The sequence below is a fragment of the Poeciliopsis prolifica genome, unplaced genomic scaffold (assembly GCF_027474105.1).
Source record: "Poeciliopsis prolifica strain line A6 unplaced genomic scaffold, Auburn_PproV2 SCAFFOLD024, whole genome shotgun sequence".
Lineage (NCBI taxonomy): Eukaryota > Metazoa > Chordata > Actinopteri > Cyprinodontiformes > Poeciliidae > Poeciliopsis > Poeciliopsis prolifica.
The window spans coordinates 7,316,226-7,340,669 of record NW_026562399.1 but is presented as its reverse complement, the minus strand read 5'-3'; the positions used below and the strand labels follow the sequence as shown (position 1 = coordinate 7,340,669).

Genomic DNA, 24,444 nt, shown 5'->3' with positions numbered 1-24,444 from the left:
GTTCCTGTTTCCCTCTTTAGATGCTCGCAACACTGCAGCTCCCCTGCGTGACATGTGTTCAGAGCGATAGAGATGGGTGGCTCACCACCGAGTCCCACTCTGACTGGCGGAGTAAATTTAGATCTAATCTCCTTGCGCGCGAGTGTGTTTGTGCTTGTGCTCCTTTTGTAGCCCGAGAATGTTCACCTAACAGCAGCTTTTAAGTTGACCTTGTTGTGCTGTTTGCTCGTCCGCGGCTACTGTGTACATGCGTGTTTTCTAGGACAAGACTCTGCCGGCTTCCCCGTTGGGTTTTCATTTAGATCTTGTGCGAGCGCGTTCGCCCGCACCAGCTCGTGTGCGTGTGTGCGAGAGCCAAACGCCATTCAGTGCCTGAGTCAAGCTGTGCAAGCTCTTTTAATCCCACGCCCCACTGCATGTAGGCTTGATTAGTGGCAGCAGTTATCTGTGCAGAAGACTGTCCGCCCTCCTTTAGCATTTGGTCAGGTCTGGGGCACGTAGAGGAGGGGGTGTCAAGTCATGAGAAAGGTGAACGAGTAGGGGAAATGGGGGCAGCGGAGGATGGTGGGATGCCTCATTAGTATTCTCAAGGAGCGCTCCTGCCAGCAGAGCAAATTGATTACTGCATTTTACCTGTATCAGCCTCCATGGCTAAGGATGACAAGGTACGGGAGCGTGATGTGTGTCCGCATTCACCTCCCAACCCGCAGCACCGGAGGTGTGTTAGCATCTGCCTTTGGTGTAGCTTGTTCTTATACTCTCCTGAGCATTTTTCCCTCCGTTTACCATCTGATAGAGTTCTCAGTGTCTTCTTGATCTTCTTCATTACGGCAGAATGACTGTGGAAGTTGGGTGCTGCCCTCGTCCATCTGTCTCTGTCTGATTTAATGGTCAGTGGCTGACCGAGAGAGGGAAGACTCATTTCCTGTAATCCTTGGCCCCGTGCTCGTCTGCATCTCGGACAATTAGTGGGTTTCTCTTGGTTGCGGAAAATGCAACCTGATCAATTTCGTCGACCCTTCAGCCGAGTTCACGGTTTCCACTAAAACACGCCGAAAAAACAAATAAGTTTTTACTCCAGAGCTCTGCCAGTTTTCATTCTTCCTACTCAGTTGGGGACTGATTGCACCTGGGCTGCCAGGTGAAGGCAGTTAATAACAATTAATGTCTGCTTAGATGGAAAACCAGACGTACTGTGAGTAATGACAAGCAGAAGGGACAGCCACTTACCGGTGTGCCCGTGTTCATCAGCACTTCCACTTTTCTCACCTTTAACTGAAGCAGCTATGTCACAGAGGACAGTTTCTTCTTCATTTTCATGCAGTCATTTGTTTCTCATACACATTTTGTATTGTTTAGGGTCACAGAGGCAGGGTACGCCCTCAACAGGTCAACGATCCGTCACAGGGATAAAAACACACACAATCACACCTACAGGCAGTTTTACAATCCCCAGTTACCGTAAATGCATGCAGCTATAATAGAATAGCTGTTATTGGACCAGAAGACATTTGAAGTAAATTTGTACTCCTCTTGCTCTTTGGGAGCCTGTATGGATATATCTTAACTAGGACTGCAGCCATTTAACATTTTTAATTCAATGCGGAACATTGTTTTTAATACCCAAGTAATTGAATAAACTGCTTTTCCGAAAATCCTTTCTTATCTGAGATCCTTAACTCCGCAGACTTACACACTTTCATTCTATAGCAAACTGCGTCCAACCTGACCAGGGATGAGTCGCCAGGATGTCGGCATCACCAAATTTAAAGGCTTCTGCTTGTTTTTGGGAAGTGCTGGAGTTTGAACAGATGTGTGTAGAGAGAGAATAACCCAATGCTCAGTGTTTTGTGCCTGAGGGCAACGGTGTCCCTGCTGACGATCTCAAACTGTAGCCCTGTGTTCTTTCTGAAATATTTCTTTGACACTAAATCGATTGACAGGTGAGCTCCTCGTAGATATTCTGATCTGGACTTATAGAAGTCCTCCAACTCTTGATTCCTTCCCCACAGCATGGAAGATTGATTAAAACAACTGAATTTTCTCTCTGAGTTTGTTGGAAACATGCATAAAGATGCTCAGAACCTCTGACTGATCCATCTGTGGGGCAATTAAAGAGATGTTTGTTTGACATTTAGTTTATGTATAATACCACTCCAACGACAAATGCTGTGTCTAACAACGTTAGTGCTGATTGCATGGAATAAACGGAGCCTCAAGTTAGTTTGTTTGTCCCTTTTTTTCGCCCCTCAGCAACCGCATTCACACCAGAGTGTTGTTGTCAGCGTGACCTTGTAGCGTTTAGCACGGTGCCTTCACTGAACATTAAAATAACAGATGTTTTAGCTTTTGATCAAGTTGAAATTTGTCTGATTCCAGTCTGCAGTCGATTTCTTGGAAACGCTCTGACGGTTCACACAGCCTTTAAAGGAGGTTGATCTTTGATGCTTTAACTGGAAGAACTGTGCTCACTGGGTCTTATTCAGCTTCAAAATGGGGATGGGATGAGTCCAGTCATTACTGTATGATGATAGGCTCATCACTTTGTTCACATGGCCTGCCTTGATTCGTCCATGTCTTCAATGACGTTGAATGCTGCATCAGCATTATTATTGTGTTAAAATTCTTAAATGTTACACTAGTTTAGTTGCAAAGTACTGTGTGTGCAGTTAGTTCCTTCCCTGCTGTGTGTGTGTGTGTGTGGACCTTTAATTCAGTCAGGAGTTTGGGTCCAATCCTTGGACATGAATATGCAGCAGAATCCCCAAAAGGTTTCTGATTAGATTTGATCAGAGTCTTTTTGGAAGGATTTTCACTATAACTTTTTTTTTTTTTGCTTTCAGATTGTTGTTCTATAATGGATGATTCTACCAACAAGGTATTGTTTTTATTTATGTGGGAGTAGCTGAGTGGCTTCTCCAAAGCTCAAATAATACCTGAACTATGACCCCAAATCCTGAGGAGTTGAAAATGAGGCTTCATGAATGCAGAGCAGGACCAAAGATCAGAAAGAGGAGGAGGAAATTCAAACCGTCTCTTCCAGTAATCATAATGAGCCAGGATCATATCTTCGGATGATGTGCGTTAAAACATTTAATTCCTATTTAGGTTAAATTCAAGTATTTTTTAATTTAATTCAGATTATCTTTAGATCCAAAACGTTAAATAGTAATTTGTGATACGTCGATGCTTCTGTTTCCTTTAAGTTAAAAGTGGAGATTTGAAGGTGAACTCTGACTCCACTGATGGGAAAGATGACTTGTTTTTCTTCACGCTCTGAAACTGAAAGAAACTAATTTTCACAAACAACCAAATCCAACGTCAGAGGTCCAGTCGGAAACGAACGTCCGACTGAACGGAGACGGTTCCTGGGTTGGTTCACTCAGGGAAGTTCTGTTCGGCCCAAGAGGAAAACCTAATAATACCTGGCCTTCATGTTGTGTCTCCCATGTTTGTGCTCCTTGTTATATGTAGGCGCTAATGTGTGAATTCACTGCAGCCTGCAGTGCATCGGTAGCAAATATGCAAATACCAGCAATAATTTATTATTTTGTTTATTTGAGTTTTAATGTGAAAACAAACCGATATTTTTTGTTGGGGTGGTGTAACAGGTTGGGACCATATGATTTGTGACAGTGTCCAGGTGCATTTATTAGTTCAGCATAATTAGTGATATGAAGACATGCTCACAGTGGAAAAACACTTAGTATTAGACAGTCATGCTTGCACTGCATAGCTAAAATCCATACAGAGTAGCCCACACTGATGAATAGTATTGTGATTTGCAAATAAACATGCATTTCTTGGTAGGTAGTTTTTTTTTTTTTTTTATTAAAGAATAGAAATGCACGCTACTTGCAAGCATACACTCTGGTCAACTTGTAGCAGGCTATCATGTGGATTATAATTTGAGTGGTTAGCCCTTTAGATGTCCAACATAGCTAATCAGACAGATTCATAAATATGTTGATATCTTAGAATATCCAGCTGTAGCTTTAGAGTCATGTTTACACCCTTTAGAAAATTGCAAAGAATCAGCTTTTCTCCAATTCTTTTTCTCCTCGTGAAACTGTGTCGTTTGAATAGTGACATGATGATGTTTGTTCTGAATAACGGCTAAATTATTACTTCGTCCTGTATGCGGCAAACCAAAGCAGTGTGGCCTCTCAGGCTATCTTGAGCAAGAGCCTGATAGGTTATCTCAATTCAGTCAGTTCTCTGACCCCTGGGTCAATGCTATCAGCGAATCCAACCAGTTGTACTTTCAAGACACTTTATGTTGGGTTCTGATAGAGATCTGGATGCTTTGCAATGCATTTGGTGTGCAACCCTTGTTCGAATGGCCGGGCTGAATCTACCGTTGTTGTGCAAAAGCAGCAGGTCGTGAAGCCGATTCTATGACCTTTAGAACCTTCAGTTCTCTAATACGACCTACAACTCTGCTGTCACTTGCTGGTTCTGTAATCCTAACTTTACTGAAGTAAGCACACATCACAGGTCGTTATTGGCTCTTGAAAGTGTCATTACAAAAACGTTCAGTCAATATTTACACAAGTCTTTGTTCATTGTTATTCTGCCTGGTGTCAGTGGAAAATAGATGGTAGCTCTAATGATGACCATATCTATCAAATCATTTTACAAGCAAATCTTTTATTTATAACCTAATGAATATCTAGTGGTGGTGGAAGAGTAAAAATCTAGGACACTTGAGTTGAAAAATATATGTATTTTTTGAAAGCGATGAATGTGAGGGAGCCTCAGTCCCTTACTAACCAAGTCGCCAAGTACAACACTGTAGCTTTGTTTGTGTTGGTGAAATGTGCACATTTTTAGCTAAATAAAGCCTGTATTGACTAATTTGTATCATTTTTCATTTTGCTAGTACTGGAGACCAGTTATGTACTCTGTCATACTGGCCCTGTTGGGTGACTAAATTCTCCTTTCAAAATTTGTGCAATTTGGTTTAAAAAAAAAAAAGTTTCATTTTTACAAAGTAATTTTGTTTTACTTGTAAATGAAACAAAATTAGTTGAATAAAATTACTGTAAATTAAAGATTTCCTGATTTTTTATTTATTTTATTTTTAGTTTTATGCTTGATATAAATCTATGTCATTAAAGAATAATAGATACCAAATATTCATGGGCTTTAGGGACAATGGCCCCCTGTGAGGAGCTATAATCTGCAAATGCTTGAGACCCCCATCTAACATTCGGAACTGCCATTTGTAATAGTTTATATACCAAAACACCTGAAATACCCACCGGGGAAACTGTCTTAGTGCAGAAGCTAATGTCTATACTCTTCCTTATCTCTGCTTTTGGGATCAGCTTACTGGACAGTTTTCTTTTCTCTAAACATGCCAACATTCAGGGTGAAAACCCGTAGAATCTCAGGGAAAACAAACTCCTTAAAAATAACCCAAAATGTCCATGAACCGTAATAAATTTTACAAGCTGTGAACGCATAAAGATTGAACAAATTACTTTGTTTTATTTTTTATTTTTTTAGAAAATAGTCTTGTAAATTGTAGTGACACACCACTTTGGAGCTGATCAATTCACAAGCAGCAGCCACCAAATGGTCTCAAGAGTTAAAAGTCAGCCACTGTATGTGATCATCACCAGTTGTTTACAATCATCATTTTAGATTCCAGTCCACCTGACATGGCTTTGGTTTGTCTCATGTTTTGGTCTGCGCCAGTGATGATTAGAAGAAAATGCCAATAATACTGCAAAGGAGTTCACTTCACATGCTCATGAACCAAGACACGTCGAGTGGTCCAAATCAATGGCCGAGAGAGGAACTGCATCTGTAACTTCTTACTTGTGGAAAATCCGAGTAGAGCTCAGCATATTCCCACACGACGCCGTTTACAGATCTACGGACGCACTCACGGTGCAGACTTGATTTAAAGTTACGGTGACTGAGTTAGACGACGTGGAGATGAAGAAGTCTGGAGCAATTTTTCCAGCTGCAGAACTTTCCTCTGTTTGAGAACCAGAGCAGACACCAGGTCTCCTGGATATTGGCATGAACTAAGTTCTGTTAAGTAGAGCAGCGCTGCTTGAAAGAGATCCTCCATTTAAAAGTTAAACGCAGTTGTCATGTGCTTCATTGGGTCAAACGTGCACAATTGTTTCAAAAGATGCATTTAATTGTTTAACTTTGAAGCAGTCTGTGTTGGAGATGACGTGTGGGAAGGTACAGCTACAGTGTTTTTGATGATTCTAATGGAATATTCCCTCACATATCACGGTGCCCTGTAATATAATACCCCAATTCCACCCAAAGCAAGCATTAGGATGATTTAAACCAGAAAGTGGGTCAATGAGAGCATTATAAAAGGCAAAATGATAGCAGAGATACGTCCTCCTCTCTTTCCATCACTTAGACATCCGTCGCAGCTCGGCTATAACACTCCCAAACCATCCTGAGTTACCCACAGTAAAAAGAAAAGAGCAGCACTCTCTTTAACCCAATAAAGCCAGACATCTTGCTGACTCACAGCAATGGCCTCCTTAGGAGCCGTGCCAGGGATATTATGGAAATGATTCATTAAAGGCCAAGGTTTTTTAGCTGGTTTTATCCAGCTTTCAGGGCAGCCTGACAGTGGGACATTTGATCTCAATTGCAAAGTGGCCCATTTCCCTCAGACATCACCACTGCAGTCAGTTTCAAGGGCCCAACTCTGCCTTTTAGCGCGCTGGCCACAGGGCAATCAGCTGTTTCCATTTGCAGGCCCGTGTTTACAGATGGAAAATGCATGTTGTTTCGGGAGGGAAATGAGCGCCATTTCAGACTTGCGATGCAAGCATAAGATTACTTCTGAGCCCTGGTAGAAATGGATCAGGTGTGGACGGATGGCAGCCACGGCTCATTAGGAGGGAATGTGTGTGTGTGTGTTTAATTGGTGCACTAATTCTCAGCCACTCAGGAAATGGCCCTTGGGTGGGTCTTCCAAATGGCACACAAATATTTACTATGGATGCAAACATCTTTGGAAGCCCATCTAGTCGGACCTGTTCAGGCATGCAGAGTGCAGTGAAAGTGCGTCCGGGTCTGTGATACGCCGCGGTGATATCATCTCTCCATCCTCCGCCGCTCAGCTGGCCGCTGAAACAGTTAGATGACTCATCAGCGTGGATGAATTCCTTCAAGCTCTCCCTTCTCTCAACCTCAAGAACTCCTTGTACTGATGAGTTCAGATGAGGTTAAAATCCGCCCCCGCTCTTTTCATGCGAGGCCAGATTCAGCCAAGAACGTTCGCAGTCAGGCCCTCGTTTAGGCCAAAGTCTTAAACGATAGAAACTACTCATCAAACGGCGTCAAAGGATTCAGTTTTTTTTTATTTGTTTTTCAGTGCATAGCCCATGCTATCTCGACTTCTCGGCTCTGATGTATCACATTTCCGTTGTGATGCTGTACATCCATCTGTTTGAGTGTGCACACATGGGCGTGTGTGTGTGTGTGTTTGTGTGTGTGTGTGTGTGTGTGTGTGTGTGTGTGTGTGTGTGTGTGTGTGTGTGTGTGTGTGTGTGTGTGAAGCATCTTGTTTAGTCAGTGTGTCTAAAGGAAATGGGTCACAGCGCCCTAGTTCTCATTGTGTGGGCATGCATGTTTCAGCGTATTCCCTTTCAGGTGTTGTTTTGTCCCGATTGACTTATCTGCAGAAACATTCACTTGCTCCGGCTCCCCTGCTGTTCGGTGGCATGTTGCTCTCTTGTTTACCTTTCCTCAAGGTTGAACAAGAGCCTCTAATTCCACCTTCCCGTCGCTCGCGTGCATACGCACGCGCTCGCCGAGGTCTCGGAGCAGCCGCATTTGGTCCGGCAGCTTATGTTTTGCCTTATTTAATCATGTCAGGCCATATTGAATTTACAAATAGCGGTCACGCCGCATGTGTAAGGGAGCTACCCTGTTGAGTGTGTGCAGCAGTGCTAGGCTGCAGATTACATGATATAATAGTGTTTAGGCATCGCCTCCCCTTTTTAAATTCTTTTAACCTTGACTCCCCTTAAATGCTGGGAGAACACATCTGCCAGGCTGGTGTCAGACATTAGGAAGACACACCGCTCAGGCAGCATTGTCACTTTTTATTAACGCCCAGAGCTTTGCATGGACACCAGCTGTTGCATCAAGTGGAGGAGTCTTGGCGGGATGAATGACCTTGACTTTGTCTGCCGCTGCTTCGGTTCTAACCCCCCCGCTTAATTCTTTTGTTTGCTCTCATACATTTTAAATGGATTACCACTCTTGACACTGAAGGTCATTTAGCAACTAAGTTCTTGTGTGATTAAAGAAGAGTGTTAGCAGTAGGTGCTTATATTGGCTAGCAAAGATGGCAAAACTTTTCAGGAGTCTGATAAGTGCGACTCTAGTCCTAAAGATGATCAAACACAGTCCAGGATCTTAAAAAACTGACATCCTTCCTTGTTAGCATTTAATCAGAATCTCACTAATCGAGCTGCCCCTTTTAGAGAGACGCCCTGGGTGGTGAGTCATATTGCTCACATCGAAAAGTGTCGCTGAGTGTCATGGACGAGGCTCACCATGACATTCTAACCGCATGTTAACTTGTAGTAAACGTGAACATCATCTTATTTCTGTTAAAACTGAACAGCAGCAGTTTGAGCCACTTCTGAAGATGTAATTTAAAACGCATTTATCAAGATATTTTTGTTTTAATAGCTCCTAAGTTTATTTGACACTTTGATTATCTTCTCTGAAGAAAAGGAGACGTATCGACTGGTGAAAGTAATTGCTAATTTTAGTAATAGTTTTTAGTAAATCTGCTGATTGAGCAGAATGTTCTAACTTTATGCTGTCTATAGAATATGAAAGCCCGAACAAGCTAATATTATCTCGTTTTGATTACTTAATGACATAGATTTTAGCCTTTTAAACAATTTTAATACAATTAATTTTTTTATTTTTTATTTTTTTTTTTACATAAAATAGCCTGGAGTCTGAACCTGTGTACTGTGTTCCTTGTGCAGGTATAAATCTGCCACACAAGCAAACGGCAGATATGGACGACAAAGCAGCGTCTCTTGACCCGCTGCGGGTCATTTTTGCTACAACAAACGATCAGATGGAATGCTGGAAAAGACTATTGTGTGCAAGTTATGCTAAAAGGAGTTGGCCTATCAGCACAGCTATTCAAGCCTAAAATAGCATCTCGCTGCTAAACATGTTGCAGCAAGCAGAGACGTCCCCAACACTGTCAGCGTTCATATTTCTAAGACATTTTTTCCCTTTTATTAGAGGTTCTGTCAATGGGGATCTTGAAAAACCTAAAAGCTGAACAACATTGATGACAGCACTTCGCACCAATCTGATGACTGAATAACCGAAATGTCAGATTAAAAAGCACAAATATCTTTGTTCCGCTGACATGGCTATTTATTCAATAACTTGTCAATATGTAGTCTTCAATTGAAATGTAGTTGTGATTATTAATTAAAGGCCTTGCAGATAAAATTTGAATGGAGTCACACCACTAATAAATGCACACATGCATACACACCGGCCTTCTGGTGCTAATATGCACCTTATTCTTTGGCTGGAGTGCAGTGACCTTTCCTGTTGCTGATGCCTCTGAAGTAGCATAGGAGTGAAATGAAAAGAGAGGGAGAAGGAAACGGATGGAGAATCAACCAGCCAGGAGATGATGAAGCCGCGCCCTCGCCATCGCCACCCCCACCCCTTGTGTGTGCGTGGCAGACTGTAGGGGTAAAAATCACTTTAGAACGGTGCCTGCTCTGTCATTGGCTGACATTGTCAAGGATAATGGATAATCACCACAGAAAGTGTAGAGCTGCTCGCTTGTGCCGCGGTGTCCCGCTGTGGGGGGGGAGTAAGGGTGGAGGTCAGGCTTTTTGGGTGCCACCACCATTGAGATGACATGTTAACAGATGTGTAAGGTCGTTCGCAATGTATACAGCAGAGGAGATAATGTAATAGTAATGCACACATCACAAATTCTCAGCGAGGAGAGGTGGAGCGCTGTGTGCTTTAGCGGTTCGGTACAGAGGACAGCTCCCCCTATATTGAGGTCAGGTGTTTAACAGACATTCGTCACTGTGGAGATTTTTGTTCCCCTTTGTTTTTGTGCATTTTATTCATAGACTAAAAATGTGGTCTCTTGGTTGCCGTTTCTTCTTTTTTTGTTGTTTTTGTCTGAACAAGCAAAAATGCAGAAGAATAATTATATTTCTGCTTTGACATGCCTGGTTGTCAAATTGTCTTCATTGACAAGGGCAGAAATTAAGCTGAAAATTAATCAGAGAGGGATTATGGTTTTTAAAATTAAGTTTCATTGAAATGTTATGAGTTGAAGTGTCTGAGACTTCTGGTCAGACGCAGGCCAAGGCTGACGCAGACTTCTGCCGTCTGAAATCCAATCTCGAGCGCGCTTTGTGCGCTTATTCTAACTAAAGATGATTATTATTAACACAGGAAGCAGGAGGCGTTCGATGTGAACCCGAGAACAGAATGTGTGAAACATTTTCAGTCCGTCTCAATCTAACGGAAAGGAAGGCAGTTAGAAAATCAATCAAATACATAATTTAGGGACCTTTTGTCACTTTTTAGGAGTTTTTCATTACCAAACTAAACACAATCAATCAGTCCAGTTTATGTGTATAACACACTTCAGCAACAAAGCAGTTCAAAGTGCTTTACACCATGAAGAAATAAAAAACATCATAAACCTATCATACAGTCACCAATTATGATGCCAGAAACAGACTTTACGTTTTGTCAATTGCCGGCATTAAAATCATCAGTGCACAACAGACCACAGTTACCATCGTGTAGCGAAAATTCACAAATATTTGAGACATCCGCTCTTAAAACGCTTAAAAATGCCTGTTTTAATAGGTTGTACTCCAAATATACATTGGTATTTACAGAGGAAACTATTGTAGCACTACAGTTTTTTATTCTCCACTCTTGGAACAGCCAATCACCGCCAAGGAAAATTAGTTGCACCCTTAGATGGGCTACGTTGTGAACACTAGCATGTAGCGAATCAATTAGCATTGCGCCCTTGGTATTTCAGTTTCCCAGCTGCATTTTCTTTCAGCTTTTTTAAATGTGCTTTATGAAAAAAATTTACAATTAGGTGAATTTTTTTGCAATTAATTAGCGAGTAATAAACCATGAATAGGCGGGGCTTTACAGGTTTTCTACTTAAACATCAGTCACTCTTACTGAAACACTTTCCTAGGTCCATTCCGAGTATTTGCTTCGTTCAGGTAGATCCGAGGTTCACCGCCTCCATCCTGTGTTTCCCATCTGAGTGACTATCGGCCTTTTATTAAAGAGCCATCCAGTGCAAGCATGGTGACGAAATTAAAGCTGGTTTCACATCAATCTCTTACGTTTTTGCCTCTAGTTGTTTTACGTTAGTAAAGGTTGGCTTTGGTTGGCCTCTCTGTTTCATTGGTGTAAAGTTTGTAGCGTCTCCAGGTGAGAAATGAGCTGCTTATCTCCTGTTAACAGAACCTCACCTTAAAAATCCCTTTTAAAAGAATTCTGCTAATTTCCAAAGAAAAACTTTATAAACGTAATCTGTAGGGTTGAGTCGTGCAAGAACTTCTATACTGCAGTGGTATAATATCCACTAAAATATGTCTTTGGGTAACAAAGGTGGACTGCGACTCCAAGGTTCTCAGGCAGGAGCAGGGAGAATGCGTTCCTTTCCATTTCCATTTGTCCCTGTTGCTCACTGGGCGTTCCGGTCCTGGCATGTTAGTCATCTTGCCAGGCCCTTGCCAAGGTAAACATGTTTACATGTTGACCGCACCGATCAAATCGGGCATTAGGGGTATTCCATCAGGACAGTGTTAAACCCACTGGCGGGAAAATAGTCTTAATCCAGCGGAGCTAAGATTAGCATGACGGCAGACGTCAGATGGCCCAGGGTGACCAGGTTGGCTCTTTGTCGTTTCCAAATTTGGGTCAGCAGTTCAAAGATGGCCTTTAAACTGTGATCGACGGAGCGTTCTCGGTGGACTCGTTGGTTTCACTGCTGTCCTAGCCTGGAGAAACTTGGCGTGTGAACTTTTAGTTTGAGAACGCGTTAAAAACGTCGATGTGATTGTCTCCCTCCTGCTACTCAGATTTAAATCTAAGCTAATTAGTTTATTTCTAGTGTTTAATCCCAGTTCATTTTCAAGGTGGCATTAACTGTGGCACCTCGCTGCCCTTGCCGTCACCACCTGATCCTGTGGCACCCTGTGAACCTTGGCCTCAGAGAGGGGAAGGCCGATTCAGGTTTTTGACCTTCCCTCGGCTCCCTGCGAAACATTCAGGCTCGTGGCTAAGTAGGTTTTCTGTTGCCTTTCTCCACAAACAAGGTTCTGCTGTCCCGCTATGTGACCCGCGACGTCGGCTTGCTTCGCCGACACAAAAGGTGAGGACAGCGTGGGGACGGGACAAGGACAGCCGCTGAGCCGAAGTGGAAGCTCTGTATTAATTAACCTTTATGAGATGCGGCCCGGACTGTCGGCGGTGCCCTGTATCCACGGAAACCACGCTGACAGGGTTCAGAGCAGAGGTCTCCCAGGGCAGCGCCGCTGACACTGTCATGGCAACTGGCACGACGTTGCGCCCCGGCGTTACTGACTCTGCCCTCCTGACGACGGTGCGCTGTGACAGGTCCGCCCAATTTCCGAGAGAACCTGTAACGTCTGCGCAAACACACACACACACACACACACACACACACACACACACACACACACACACACACACACCTGACAGCAGAGTGCAACTTGTTATATAGACGTATCCTTGCTTTGTTTCTCTACGGCTGTTTTTTGTTTTTTTTACCAGTGAACGTCCCTCACGCTAGTCAAGTCCTTTCATGTTTTTTCCTCTTCTATCCCAATACAGAAGCTTTCTAGGTCCATTTGATATTATGCATTATGCATGTTTTATACCTCTCTCTGTGTTTGGTCATATTAAAACACAACCCCTGTTTGAATGCTCGAGTTTTCTGTGACATGTCATGATGTGTTCATCTGGTCCTCACCAGATAAGATAAATTCAGCCGAGACTAGATAGCGACGCATGTCAGATTTCCGCTATTCCTCTTAAGAACGACGTCAAAATGCTGAGCTGCCTGAAAGACCCGTCAAACTGCTCTTACCACTAAGAGCATGGAGTTATCATCTTCTGAATTTCTCAAGATCCCTGGCCACATCCCTGTTAAACTGTATTAAAGTTTGTTGAAAATCATTTATTATTCTTTTTAGTCCACCAGTCTATGGAAGAGTATTAGGGCCAGTGGGGAAAATAAAGCGTTTAATATCAAAACTTTCTTTTTTCAGTTGCTCTTCTGTACCAGTCCTGTCCATTTGCAATGCCCCATTTCTTTTTTTTTTCTTTCAGAAAGTTTTTTTTTTGTTTTTTTTTAGCAGTTTTGTGACAGATTAAATTTACTCTCATGATCTATTTTCCTATCCTGACAAGTATAAGCTGTCTTCTGACCTCACATTTGACTCTAAGATACTTTATCATTACAAGGAACTCATAACTTGATGTTGCCAAAGTTTTGCAGCTGTTAACCCAGTCTGGATCATTAACCCTCCCCCACAATCTCTGACAACTAGTATGCAGTATTTGTGCTGATGTGTTTCCTTCAAACATGCCTCTTTGTACCAGGAACAAGCAGACTCATTTATGTCTGAGGGTTTTGGCTCAAATGTTTTTTTTTTTTTGTTGTTTTTTTTAACACAACCTTTCCAGACTTAGCTGAGGTGCCATTACGTTTTTCATTCAAGAAACGATTAGACTCATACCTGACAGTTCTTCTGCATAAGGTGCGACCCAGTCAGGATTCCTAAGAGCTTCCTAATGCGGACAGTCATTACTGCTTAGGCGATATCTTTTTCTGGAAGTTTGACAAATCTAAGCTCAGGTGCCGGGATCTTCTCGCAGCAGACGTAAGAAGCTAAAGGGCCGCATTCATCTGAAGACGCAGAACCACAGGTAGTCTCTGAAAACAGGCAAGAGCCAGGGTCTCTCTATCTCTGCTCAACACACTTACTGCTGATGTCACAGAGGAATTTCAACTGGAGCTTAGGAAATGAACCGACACTGAACCCCTGCTCAGAAACGCATACTCTTATGTGTGGAAGTAAATTTATATTTCAGCCTGAATATTCTGACGTCTGAAAAAAGGAGAAAAATATACTTTATTTTTTTTAAGTTCTTGGCTTAAATCAAGTTTTTGTTGTTGTTATTATTATCTTGGCCTATGTTACAGAGAAGAGGATTTCTCCCAGTAAATGATCTATATGTGTTGAAACATGTTAAAGAAGGAAGGTCTGGTCTTAAACTAGCATGAATTTTAGCCTATAGGCTTTTTTTTCTTTTTCTATTTTATTATTTGAATTTGGTTTTTTTTATTGTTGTTGTTTTTATAGTTTTGTTAGAGCATTGCACTGTTTAACCTCTAGATATTTTTTATTTGTTTCTGTATGAAGTGTTCCTAATGGCACAAAAAAAAAATACAAATGCATATTTTTTTTATTAGAAAGATAAAATAAAGATTTCATCAATCTTAAACTCTTTTTTTTTTCTTTTTGTCTTTTCGGAAAAAATGAAGTAGAGTTATCTTGTTCCAGATTGTGAACCAGAGATTAGTGGTAATCCGAACTCATTTAGAATCAACCCTTTGGCTTAACACTGGTAGAAAGCAGTGAAGCATATGCTAACCTTAGCAGCTAACAGTTAGCAAGTTGTGCTACTCTCACAGCAATTATAAATCTGTGGTATACTTTCTGACTCGGCACACAGTGCCCCCATAGTCTAGTATTAGTGAAGGGAAAACTCAAGAGCTGCTTGCTTATTTATTCCAATGTGAGTCTGGGAATAAGACTGTAAGAATACTGATGCAGTGAACCAAGGTTGAAATTTTTCCCTTTATGTCCAGGCTTCAAGATGAAAATTTACGTTCATCTTCAACTTAATGAGAAATGCTATGGAATTCCATATCCAGCGATCCCTGAATCTAAATCTTGCTGCACTGCTAAATAATGAAAGTCATTGTTGATGTCTTTTCTTTTGTGATTGTGTCAGACTGCTTGGGTTCCAAAGCAGCAAGCTTCCTAAACCGACTCTTGTTTAGATTTGAGCACATTCTCACTTTCGACAACCAGTGTGAGTAGATTAAATCTGTACTCCATTCGATCTTTGACTCCATGTGTGTGTTTTGGCAAGGCTGAATTAACCTAATATTATGTCCAGGTTAAATGCACCTAAAATCTTCCAAGTGAACCTTATTGTATGTCCTCATTCTAGAGCTTATTGGTGTGTTTAAGCCTGAGTGCTTAAATGCTTGCTGGTGGGTACGTGGGTGGGTGGCTTTTGCTCCACTGAGACCGTGGGTTGCGCTGTGTGAGATGTAGCTCAAGTGCATAAGAAGGCAGGAGGTGGTAGAGAGAGATAATCCGCTGAAATGACAACCTGCATAAAGAATTATGCACAGCTCTCATAAGGCCCTTCACTTGTGAAAGACGCTGCCGGGAGAGGCTTGCTGCTCAAGACCTGAATGTTTTCAAGGTAGTGGGCTTGAATTTTCAATTCGGATCTAATCAAGCCTAATCTGTTGGGTGGCTGTGAGGGAAGAGTGCAGAGAGGAGAAGGAGCCGTGTGCAGTCAGTCTGAAATGTTGCTAAGTAACAGAGATGGCAGACAAGATGGGGAAATGAATGTGATATAGTGCACTGCAAATCCTTGCTTCTCACACGATTTCTTATTTTTCTCCTCTTTTTCCCTCCTCCCGACCACCTCTCCCTCCCTCCCTCTCTGTCCCTCTCCCTCACTCCTATAGGTCACCCTGCGACACACTGAGATCTGCAAAACATAAAGGCGCCACTGACAGAGCAACAACCAGGCTGAAGGACAAACACACTGGATATCAACAACGATGGATTATGCAAACATCTCTGTGATAGAGTCCCACTGACTTCGCCACTGCCGCTGATGTGAGCGTGAAGGTGGGCCTTCTGGGATCCTGTAGCAGTTAAAGGCATACAACAATGCCTTGGAGGCTTGCCTGCACCAGATTCCCTCCAGCCATGGTGGCTGTTTCACCACACTGAGCCAACCACAGAGAGGGATCGCATACAGCCGGTGCACCTTAATTAAGCCTTTACACTCGCGCTTTGCAAATCACAAGCGCTTTTTGGTTTCTAACAAGTGCGTGCAACTGCCAGCCAGATGACTTGGACAGCTATCATTTACCAATAGCATTGCTGAGCTATAAGAAGGGATCTGAGTATTGAACATGACTCATGGGGAGGAGCCTGGCCCTGAGACACACAAGGATTCAGCTGTTTTAACTTATCTGGAAGGTTTACTGATGCATCCAGTGGTGGCCGGGCCTGGGGCCACGGCAGGCGGGAGATCCGAGGCTTCCAACAGCAATCAGGAGCAGGACAATAAAGTGGGTGGGCCTTTACCACAACCAAACCATGACCCAATGGTACCCAAGGCTGGAACCAATGGGCCCAAGCTAGGTTCTTCACAACACCTAAAGAAGGCCCGGTTGCTGCGCTCTGGAGCATGGAATGATCCAGGGAACCAGAGAATGAGTTCACCTCCAGTGGAGCTGAATGGCCAAGTGGGGACCTTGCAAAATGGTGCCCTGGAGGGATCTCCCCATGCTGGAGAGAGTACCCTGTTGGCGTCTTTGCTTCAGTCATTCAGCTCAAGGCTTCAGAGTGTAGCCATGTCTCAGCACTCTAATAAGCCCACTGGTGAGTGTTCTTCTCCGTCAAAGGCACCAGTTACAGATAAAGAGCCACTACCTGTTTACGGCACAGCTTCCAGTCGCCTTAAAGGCCTCATGAGGAAGAGCAAACTGCAGAACCACAACAACACCCCTTACAGCCGCCGGGGCCACAGTCAGGACAGGCCACCGGAGTCCCCTAGGTCGGCACACAGCGCCACACCTCCTGCAGCTCCCACAGCGACCGACTCTGTGTCCTGTGCAGAACGTTTGAAGGCCGTGGCCAACATGGTTAAAATCCGTTCTAGTCCTGCACCCTCACCCAAGCCCAGCGTAGCTTGCAGTCAACTCGCCCTCCTGCTGTCCAGTGAAGCTCATCTCCAGCAATACTCCAGAGAGCATGCCCTCAAAGCTCAGCTCTCAGGAAGATCTGCCAGTGAAAGACTGGCCGCCATGGCAAACCAGCAGCATGGTCAGGACAAAAGGCCACCAAGTGTGGGGGGGTCTTCAGACAAATTAAGCTCCTTATCGACTCAAAACGGAATGACAACAGCCACAATAACAACGACACTCCCTCGAACGGCTGCTACCAATCCTCAGAATCCGTCGCTACAGAGAGGCCACAGCCAAAGCTCTCCACCCACTCCCCCACACGCTCCAAGCCTGCCTACCAGGGAGAAGCGAGGCTTTGACACGCGTCCAACCCGCCCACCCCAAACATGCAGCAGCTTGCTCCTGCTGCTGTTGAACAACCACAACAACCAGAAGCAACTGACCAAGAATGGGCACCTGGAGGACATCAGTGGACTTCTGCCACCAAGTGGCTCCTCTTCAGTCACATCAGACAGTGAATGTTCTGTCCATGAGAGGAGCAACGCCAAGGACAGCAGTGACGCTGAGAGCTCCTACTCCAGTTGTTCTCCCATTGACCTCTCGATGAGAGGCCGCAGCAGTTTACAGGACACAGGGCCCAAAAGTACACCCCCTTCCTCCTCCTCCAGCTCCATGTTCTCTTCTACCACTGCGTTCTCCTCACCCCCAGTAACAATATCTCCTCAAGCTCCTACCCAGCCTCCCACTACATCATTTTCTCCTTCCTCTATGGCCGTTTCTTCTGTTTCATATCCAATTTCGTCATCTTCCTCCTCCTTTTCTACTTCTTCCTTGGACAAATTGACCGAATCCTTACTAAACAAATGGAAGCCAGAGCCATCGAGATCAACTGTGTCCAAGAGCAAAGAGCCTGAAATGAACCCAGACCTAAAATCCCACCCCAAGGTCACACTCATGCAACTTCTTCTTGAGCGCAGAAATAATGAAATGGCTAATAAGAGCACAGGTAGACAAGATTCGCCCCTTGATATAACTATGGCCAACATGTCACGAAATCAACAAAAGGGGTCAGTTTCTTGGGAAGAGGGTCCAACAAAGAGCCCAATTGAAAGGCCTGCAGGCCCGTCCCAGTCCGTCTACTCGCTTAGCCGTGACACAGGTGCTGCACTGTCCCCATATTCATACCCCTCTCCCCATGTCCAGTCCAGTCCACTTGATTTGTGCAAGTCTAAGACCTTCCCTGCTGACAAAGCGTCAGAGCCTGCCTTCAGCGCCAGTAAACTGTTACAAAATCTGGCGCAGTGTGGCACGACATCCCCACCCCCACCTACCTCCTCTGGAAAAGGGGCGAGCCAGGAACTCAATGACAGCAGGGCCCATGCTCTGTTGGAAAGACTCAATACGCCTGCCAACAGGACCACCCCTACCGCGCTGTCTGATGGAGCTTCAGGCAGTAGCACACCTTTCAGTCGTAAGGAACCTTCCCCACCTTCCTCACAAATCGAGAACCTTCTGGAGAGACGTACTGTGCTGCAGCTCCTTCTAGGCACCGGTTCAACTGGTGCTACAGCCGGCCGCAAAGAAAGACCCAGTGGAAGTGGCCAAGGGAGTGCTGAGATGGAGGGCGTCTGCTTTGAGAGGAGCCCTACTGCCTCCATCCTCTGTGACAGCTCTAATGGGTCCCCTTTGGATGTAAAAATCAAATCAGAGCTTACGGAGGATGTAGGGTCATCCCTTACTAAGTCGGAGGACTTAAGCAGCAAAAAGAGACTGAGTTCCTATGGGAAGAATAGCCCGCTCTCCGATTCTCAACAAGACCTAAAGACGGAACCAAGGCCTGCAGAGGTCATAGCGAAATATGGCCTCCTGAGCCAGCTGCTTAAACAACAGACCACTACCTATTACTCCAGTACTGCAACAATGCAGCCTGAGCCACAGTCCAGACAAGTCAAAGAGGAGCATAGGGACTATCCAAACCCCAATCCTAAAAGGAGACGGCTCTGCTCCGAACACACAGACAGATTGAACAGCATCAGCTCTCCGAGAGCAGTGGACAGTGGTAACGCCAACATGTCTGCCTCGTCTACTGTCCAGGCAGACCCTGAGCAGCAGAGGGGTCTAAAAGAGGAGGAGCTTCCACCAAGAAGCCCTATGAGTGAAACCCTTACCAGAGAGAGTCGTGGCTTCAACGTGTTGAAACAGCTGCTGCTCTCTGACAACTGTCTGAAGGAACTGTCCCAGCAGCCGCGACAGGGACTCAGTCCCTCTGTCCTGCAGACCACTGGCAAAGCCAATGGCAACATTCTCAGTCAGCCGACACAAAATCATAACTTCCTCCACCTGCCTAGCTGGCACACCCATGGTTCCCTCAACTCAGGGCTTCCAAATCATCTAAGACCACTGCCCACCCCTCCTGAAGGCAACAACCCCATCCGCCCAGCCCCATGGATCCGGCAACCGGTTCCATGGCCCGCCACGCAAAAACGAGAGCCCCCTACTTTAATCAAACAGGAGCCGGAGAGCCCCATTCGGTGGAACAGTCAAGAAGACGACGGCATGGACGAGGGTTGTGAGTCGAACCCGGACTCCCCGCGGCTTTCGCGTTCCAACCCGATCCTGTACTACATGTTGCAGAAGGGCAACATCCAGCTGAGGAAAGAGGTGCCGGACCAGGCAGAAGGAGCCCGGCCCGTGATCAGAGTGAAAGAGGAGCCAGTCAGTGACATGCACACCTATGAACGCAGCCTGAGCTCCACCCCTCAATCACCAACCCACAATGACAAGCACAGCCATGAGGGCCAGGGGTTGAGCCAGTCGTCGCAGTAAACAGTTGTATCAACTACAAACACATACAAAGTGGAATCATGTCCATTGACTCCTTCTTGTTTTAATTTTTTTTTTGTGTACCTTGCCAAATTGGTTTGATGGAAAAAAAGAAAAAAAAAACTTTTTCACTTTTTTTTTTGTTTTTGATTTGATTTAAAAAATGTATTGCTGTCTCAATTTTAAATAGCTTCAACGTGGAATGGTTAAAAAAAAAAGAAAAGAAAAAAAAAAGTGGTCCGTCTTAGCCTAACTCATTATTTTTTCAGCCCCTACTCATACACCATTATTTTCGCACTACATTAAGAAATGTAAAGTCCCCGTTTATTATATTTTGTGTCACACGTTTAATTTATCACTAAAGTGTACACACATCGGTTTTTCCTGCGTTCCGGAAGTTGCCTCGTATCAAACATTCAGAGAACATTTCGGGCAACGTTTCTAATTGATGATTTAAAAAATAAAACAAAATAAAAAGAACGTCAGTGCTCAGCTCGGTGGATAGTTTTTAATTTTCTCTATCAGAGCGTCTGTTAATTTCCGATGGGATTTCAGATAAAGCCATTCCCAGATAGTTACAGTGGTCTGAATTGAAACAACGCACACGACAGATTCACACTGCAGTACCTTCCGCTCCAGGTGGCGCCACTATGAATGCTTTTGTCTTGCCTTTCCTCAGAATTCAGGGCTGTGGGGAAAGAATTCATCAGTGGAGATTCACTCACTGTGTTCTGCTTTTTTCTCTTCTTCTGTTTTTTTTTTTTTTTTTTTTTCTTCCCCACCCTTCCTTTTTGTCGTGCTGAACCTTTAAGGGCGAGATTCGACAGTGCAAATTCAGGGTAATGTGTTTGCAGATCGTGCAGTTCTGAGCAGATGGGTCAACATGAGAGCGTGTGGCGCTTACAGTTGAGCAAGGCTGTGTAAACGGGTTTCTGGAGCAACAGTAAAAGAAAAAAGAAAAAAAAGGCTGCTTTGTCTGAGTGACTTATCTTGCCATCCTGGTAAAAAAAAAAAAAAAAAAAACAGAAGAAGAAGAAAAAGAGAGAGAGATCCACACACAAAGAAGTTTGAGTGTGATGCACGTGGCGCTTTTCTTTTCATGCAATATAAAAGACTACCTGGAGTGTGCACTATCGAAAGCTGAGCCCTCGGTGTCTTTTTTTTCTTTTCTTTAAAGTATAATTTAACAGCATGTAATGTAATGGGGTGGGATGGGAGGGGCAAAATACTGTCAGTATTGTTATCTTTTCTGAATTTGGTAATTTGTGATTCTTTTTTTTTTGTTTGTTTTGTTTTTGCTTTCTATGTCATAATTTCTTAAACGTCGTGCTCCGCATTGCGTGTTTGATTTCGGTGGCAACCTCTCTCACTCATAACGCGTCAAAAAAAAGAATTGCATGTCGATGAAGAGAAGACCACAGGTACTCTGTCTGTTTTCAGAGCAGCTGGAGTCTAATCACCGAGACTCCTTTTGTCTTGAAGGGCATCTGGTGTCCGGCTCCTTAACTTTTCAGTCGTACTGTAACCTTTCCGGTTGAGCTCACTCTGCTTTGTTCATCTCGTCTTGTGGTCTTTTTAATACATATACTTCTGACATACGTCTTCAATTATTACTACGTTTTCACGATGGTTGAATAAATTGTGTACATAGTACTTTCAGTATGGAAGATGACTATTTTGTAATGTTTAAAAAAAAAAGAAAAGAAAAGAAGATATTGCCCTAGTTTTTAATGCCCTGAAATGTAAATATTGATTATATGCGTACAAGTGTACATACGAAGGCAGAGGATACTATGCCCATCTTTTTTATTTTATTTTATTTCTTCTCTTTTTTTCTTTTGTTTTTGTTTGGTTGGTTCGTTCTTTGCATGTGTCTCTATGTGGTAAATGATAATCTATCCTGCGCTGTGTTGTGTAATAATGTCTGACTCTCCTCACTGCTGCCTGTTGCATGCAGACGCATGGGAACTACCTGTGTATCCCTACTGGTGATGGGGGAAAATGTCAAGTCTTAAAATAGGTCTTCTTTTTTTTTCTTTTTTTTTTTTTTTTTTTTCCTGAATCAAAGAGCAAAAAAGGTCGGCTTTTATGAGCAGCCCCTTAACAACAGCAGACTGTTGAACAAGCTGAAGGATGTGAGGGAGGTGTGTAATATAAATGTGGATTGAATATTTTTGTGATTTTTACTTTTTATTTTTTCCCTTCTTTACTGTTACTGGTTAACTAAAGCTCTGTGAATGAGCATGGGGCTCTAGAGGGGGGATTGACGTACAATCATAGATCTGCATTGTGCATCTAAGAAATACATTTGTAGCAGCAAATATATCTATATATATAAATATATATATAAAATGATGGGTTTTTGTTTTTTTTTCTTCTTTTTCATGTGAAGATCTGAAATGATATTTCTTTTTTTTTTATGTTTTCATTTTTGGTGTTCATTTGCACTGATATCTTCAAAAATAAAGTACTAAAATGCATGACCTGTTATGAATGGGTTCCTGTTTTTCCACTTGTGCTCTCTTCCAAGTTCTTTTCTGAAACATTTGGTAAAAGCTTTAGCTCAAATGAGAAATTGCCGCCGTTTCTATTTGCGGAGAAAATAATAAATTCGGAGAGAATTGCTTGATGTGGACATGATTCAGTACTGGGATAACTAGAGCGAGCGCCAGAGAGCATAAACTATGGTTTATAAGTGTTGGAGTATCTAACAGTTCAGTTAAAACTGAAAATGAGCATCTCCATGTATTAATCAGCTCTAGCAACATTTGAGTGACTTTGTTAGATGTCAAATAATGCCTTTACCTGATTATGGGTGAATGGTCACCTTATTTAGTTGCACTAAAAATGGAGCTTCGGTTGTTTTTGCTAACCCAGGGCTGATCTGAGATCCTGACTGTATGCCAACCTCCAGCAAATCTAACGCTCTCGCCTGTATTTTAGCGTTTCCTACAAATATTTGAAACTGTTTTGCATATGGTTATGTAGTATTTTTGGCAACAAAAAGCATAACAATTGTTATGTACACCAAGTTCATTTTAGTAGCAGCACTTCTACTCTGTACTTTATCTAGTCCAGGCAGTCTGTCGGGCTCTCGGCTCCTGTAGCCAGACCGCAGCAAAACTAGGGTGGCGCCGATTACAGTTTTCTCGAAATGGGAAGCCATAGGAATTGATTCCCTCAACTCCCGATGTTCTCTCTGAAAGTCCGAACTACCCACAGATTCAGTCATCTACTTAATCGGCTGCTGGTTTTATATTCCCATCAAACGTTTCCTTCCTAGTTCCTCAAAAGACTAGATTATGATACATCATCAGTTGGAGCTGGACAGAAGTCCGTTCAGACTTTTTGTGTTTGCAGTCATTTTTGATCCTTTCAGCATCAAGTCTGCACAGATGGGATTTGGTATACGTTTGTGTATGTAACGACGCAACAACAGTTTAAAGGGCAAGACAACAGAGTTCTACTGAATAACTGCCAGATACTGAAAGTTGCTTTGGAGAAAGAGCCAGAAACATTAACTCACTGTACATGTTGAAGAGTTATAACGGGGTTTTCTTTTTTTTTTTGTCGTTTCTTTTCGCTGTAACTCTCATGTAGAAAGAAATTAGTGAAACCCTCCATAAATTAATTTAATTCATGTTAATTTTGCTTAAAAATCATGTTTAAAGCGAAGCCCAAATAGCACGATCGAGTACAAGACGACGAGACCCGGGGGTCTTCATCACCAATAAGGGTCCTCAGGAAGACGGAAGAAAACGGCCTTCATGTGAGTAAGCAGCTGAACGATGGAGTAAAATAACCGTCAAGAAGATGCGTGTCCATGCTGGTCCGGGCTGCGTTACCTGAACAGTTGCGACTCCTCGATCGTCTCCAGTTCTGCTGACGGTGGAGTAAACGTTTTCATTTTGTGACGGTTCTGCCACCTCCACGAAGCTTCTCACATTTTGGAAATGAGCACTGGGAGCTCGCAGCTGAGTGACCTCACACATTGACCCCTGACAACTTCCTTAGTGATTGAGACATTGTTCTGCTCAGAGGACAGAAATAACCGTCTCAGTTTATATGCGAGGGTGTAGAAAGCGAGCGCCCCTTAAACCGGTGTTGAATCTCACGCGTATTGCTGTTTCCTCTGGAGGCGTGAAAAGTCGAAAGGTTTTTTTTTTTTCCCACCTTTCTGAGGAGCCGACGCATCAGTGGAGTAAAATGCGTTGGAGTGATACGGCACGTCTTTTCGACAGTTATCTTACTCCGTAGTTGTCCGGCTGAGAAAAACGGCTGCAAACATTTGTGACGGGGTAGACGGCTGATGTCCACCAACACGGTTTACCGTTTCAGTCTCTTAGCTGATCGGGTGACGTCATTAATCGCCCACCACTCTGATCCTTTTCACTTGGTCCATTGTGTTGTGACAGTGATGAACAATCTTGTGTGTTGCGACGGCTGCTGTGGCTACAGGTATGGAAGCTAAAGCCGATAATAACACAATGACTACCGCACTTTAAAAAAAAAACAAAAAAAAACAAACCATCACATTTGCT

The 24,444-nt window shown here is 43.4% G+C and overlaps 1 protein-coding gene across 3 annotated transcripts in view; it reads left to right on the top strand.

The window, feature by feature from the left end:
- Positions 1 to 22,383, top strand: part of nrip1b (nuclear receptor interacting protein 1b) — a 54,023-nt gene extending 31,640 nt beyond the window's left edge. For all 3 annotated transcript variants that reach the window (XM_055046574.1, XM_055046575.1, XM_055046576.1), the window contains one exon: positions 15,848 to 22,383. In XM_055046574.1, coding sequence (XP_054902549.1) covers positions 16,304 to 19,906 — 3,603 coding nt within the window. In that variant the 5' untranslated portion in view covers positions 15,848 to 16,303 and the 3' untranslated portion in view covers positions 19,907 to 22,383. The remainder of the gene's footprint in view (positions 1 to 15,847) is intronic.
- Positions 22,384 to 24,444: the final 2,061 nt, after the last annotated feature.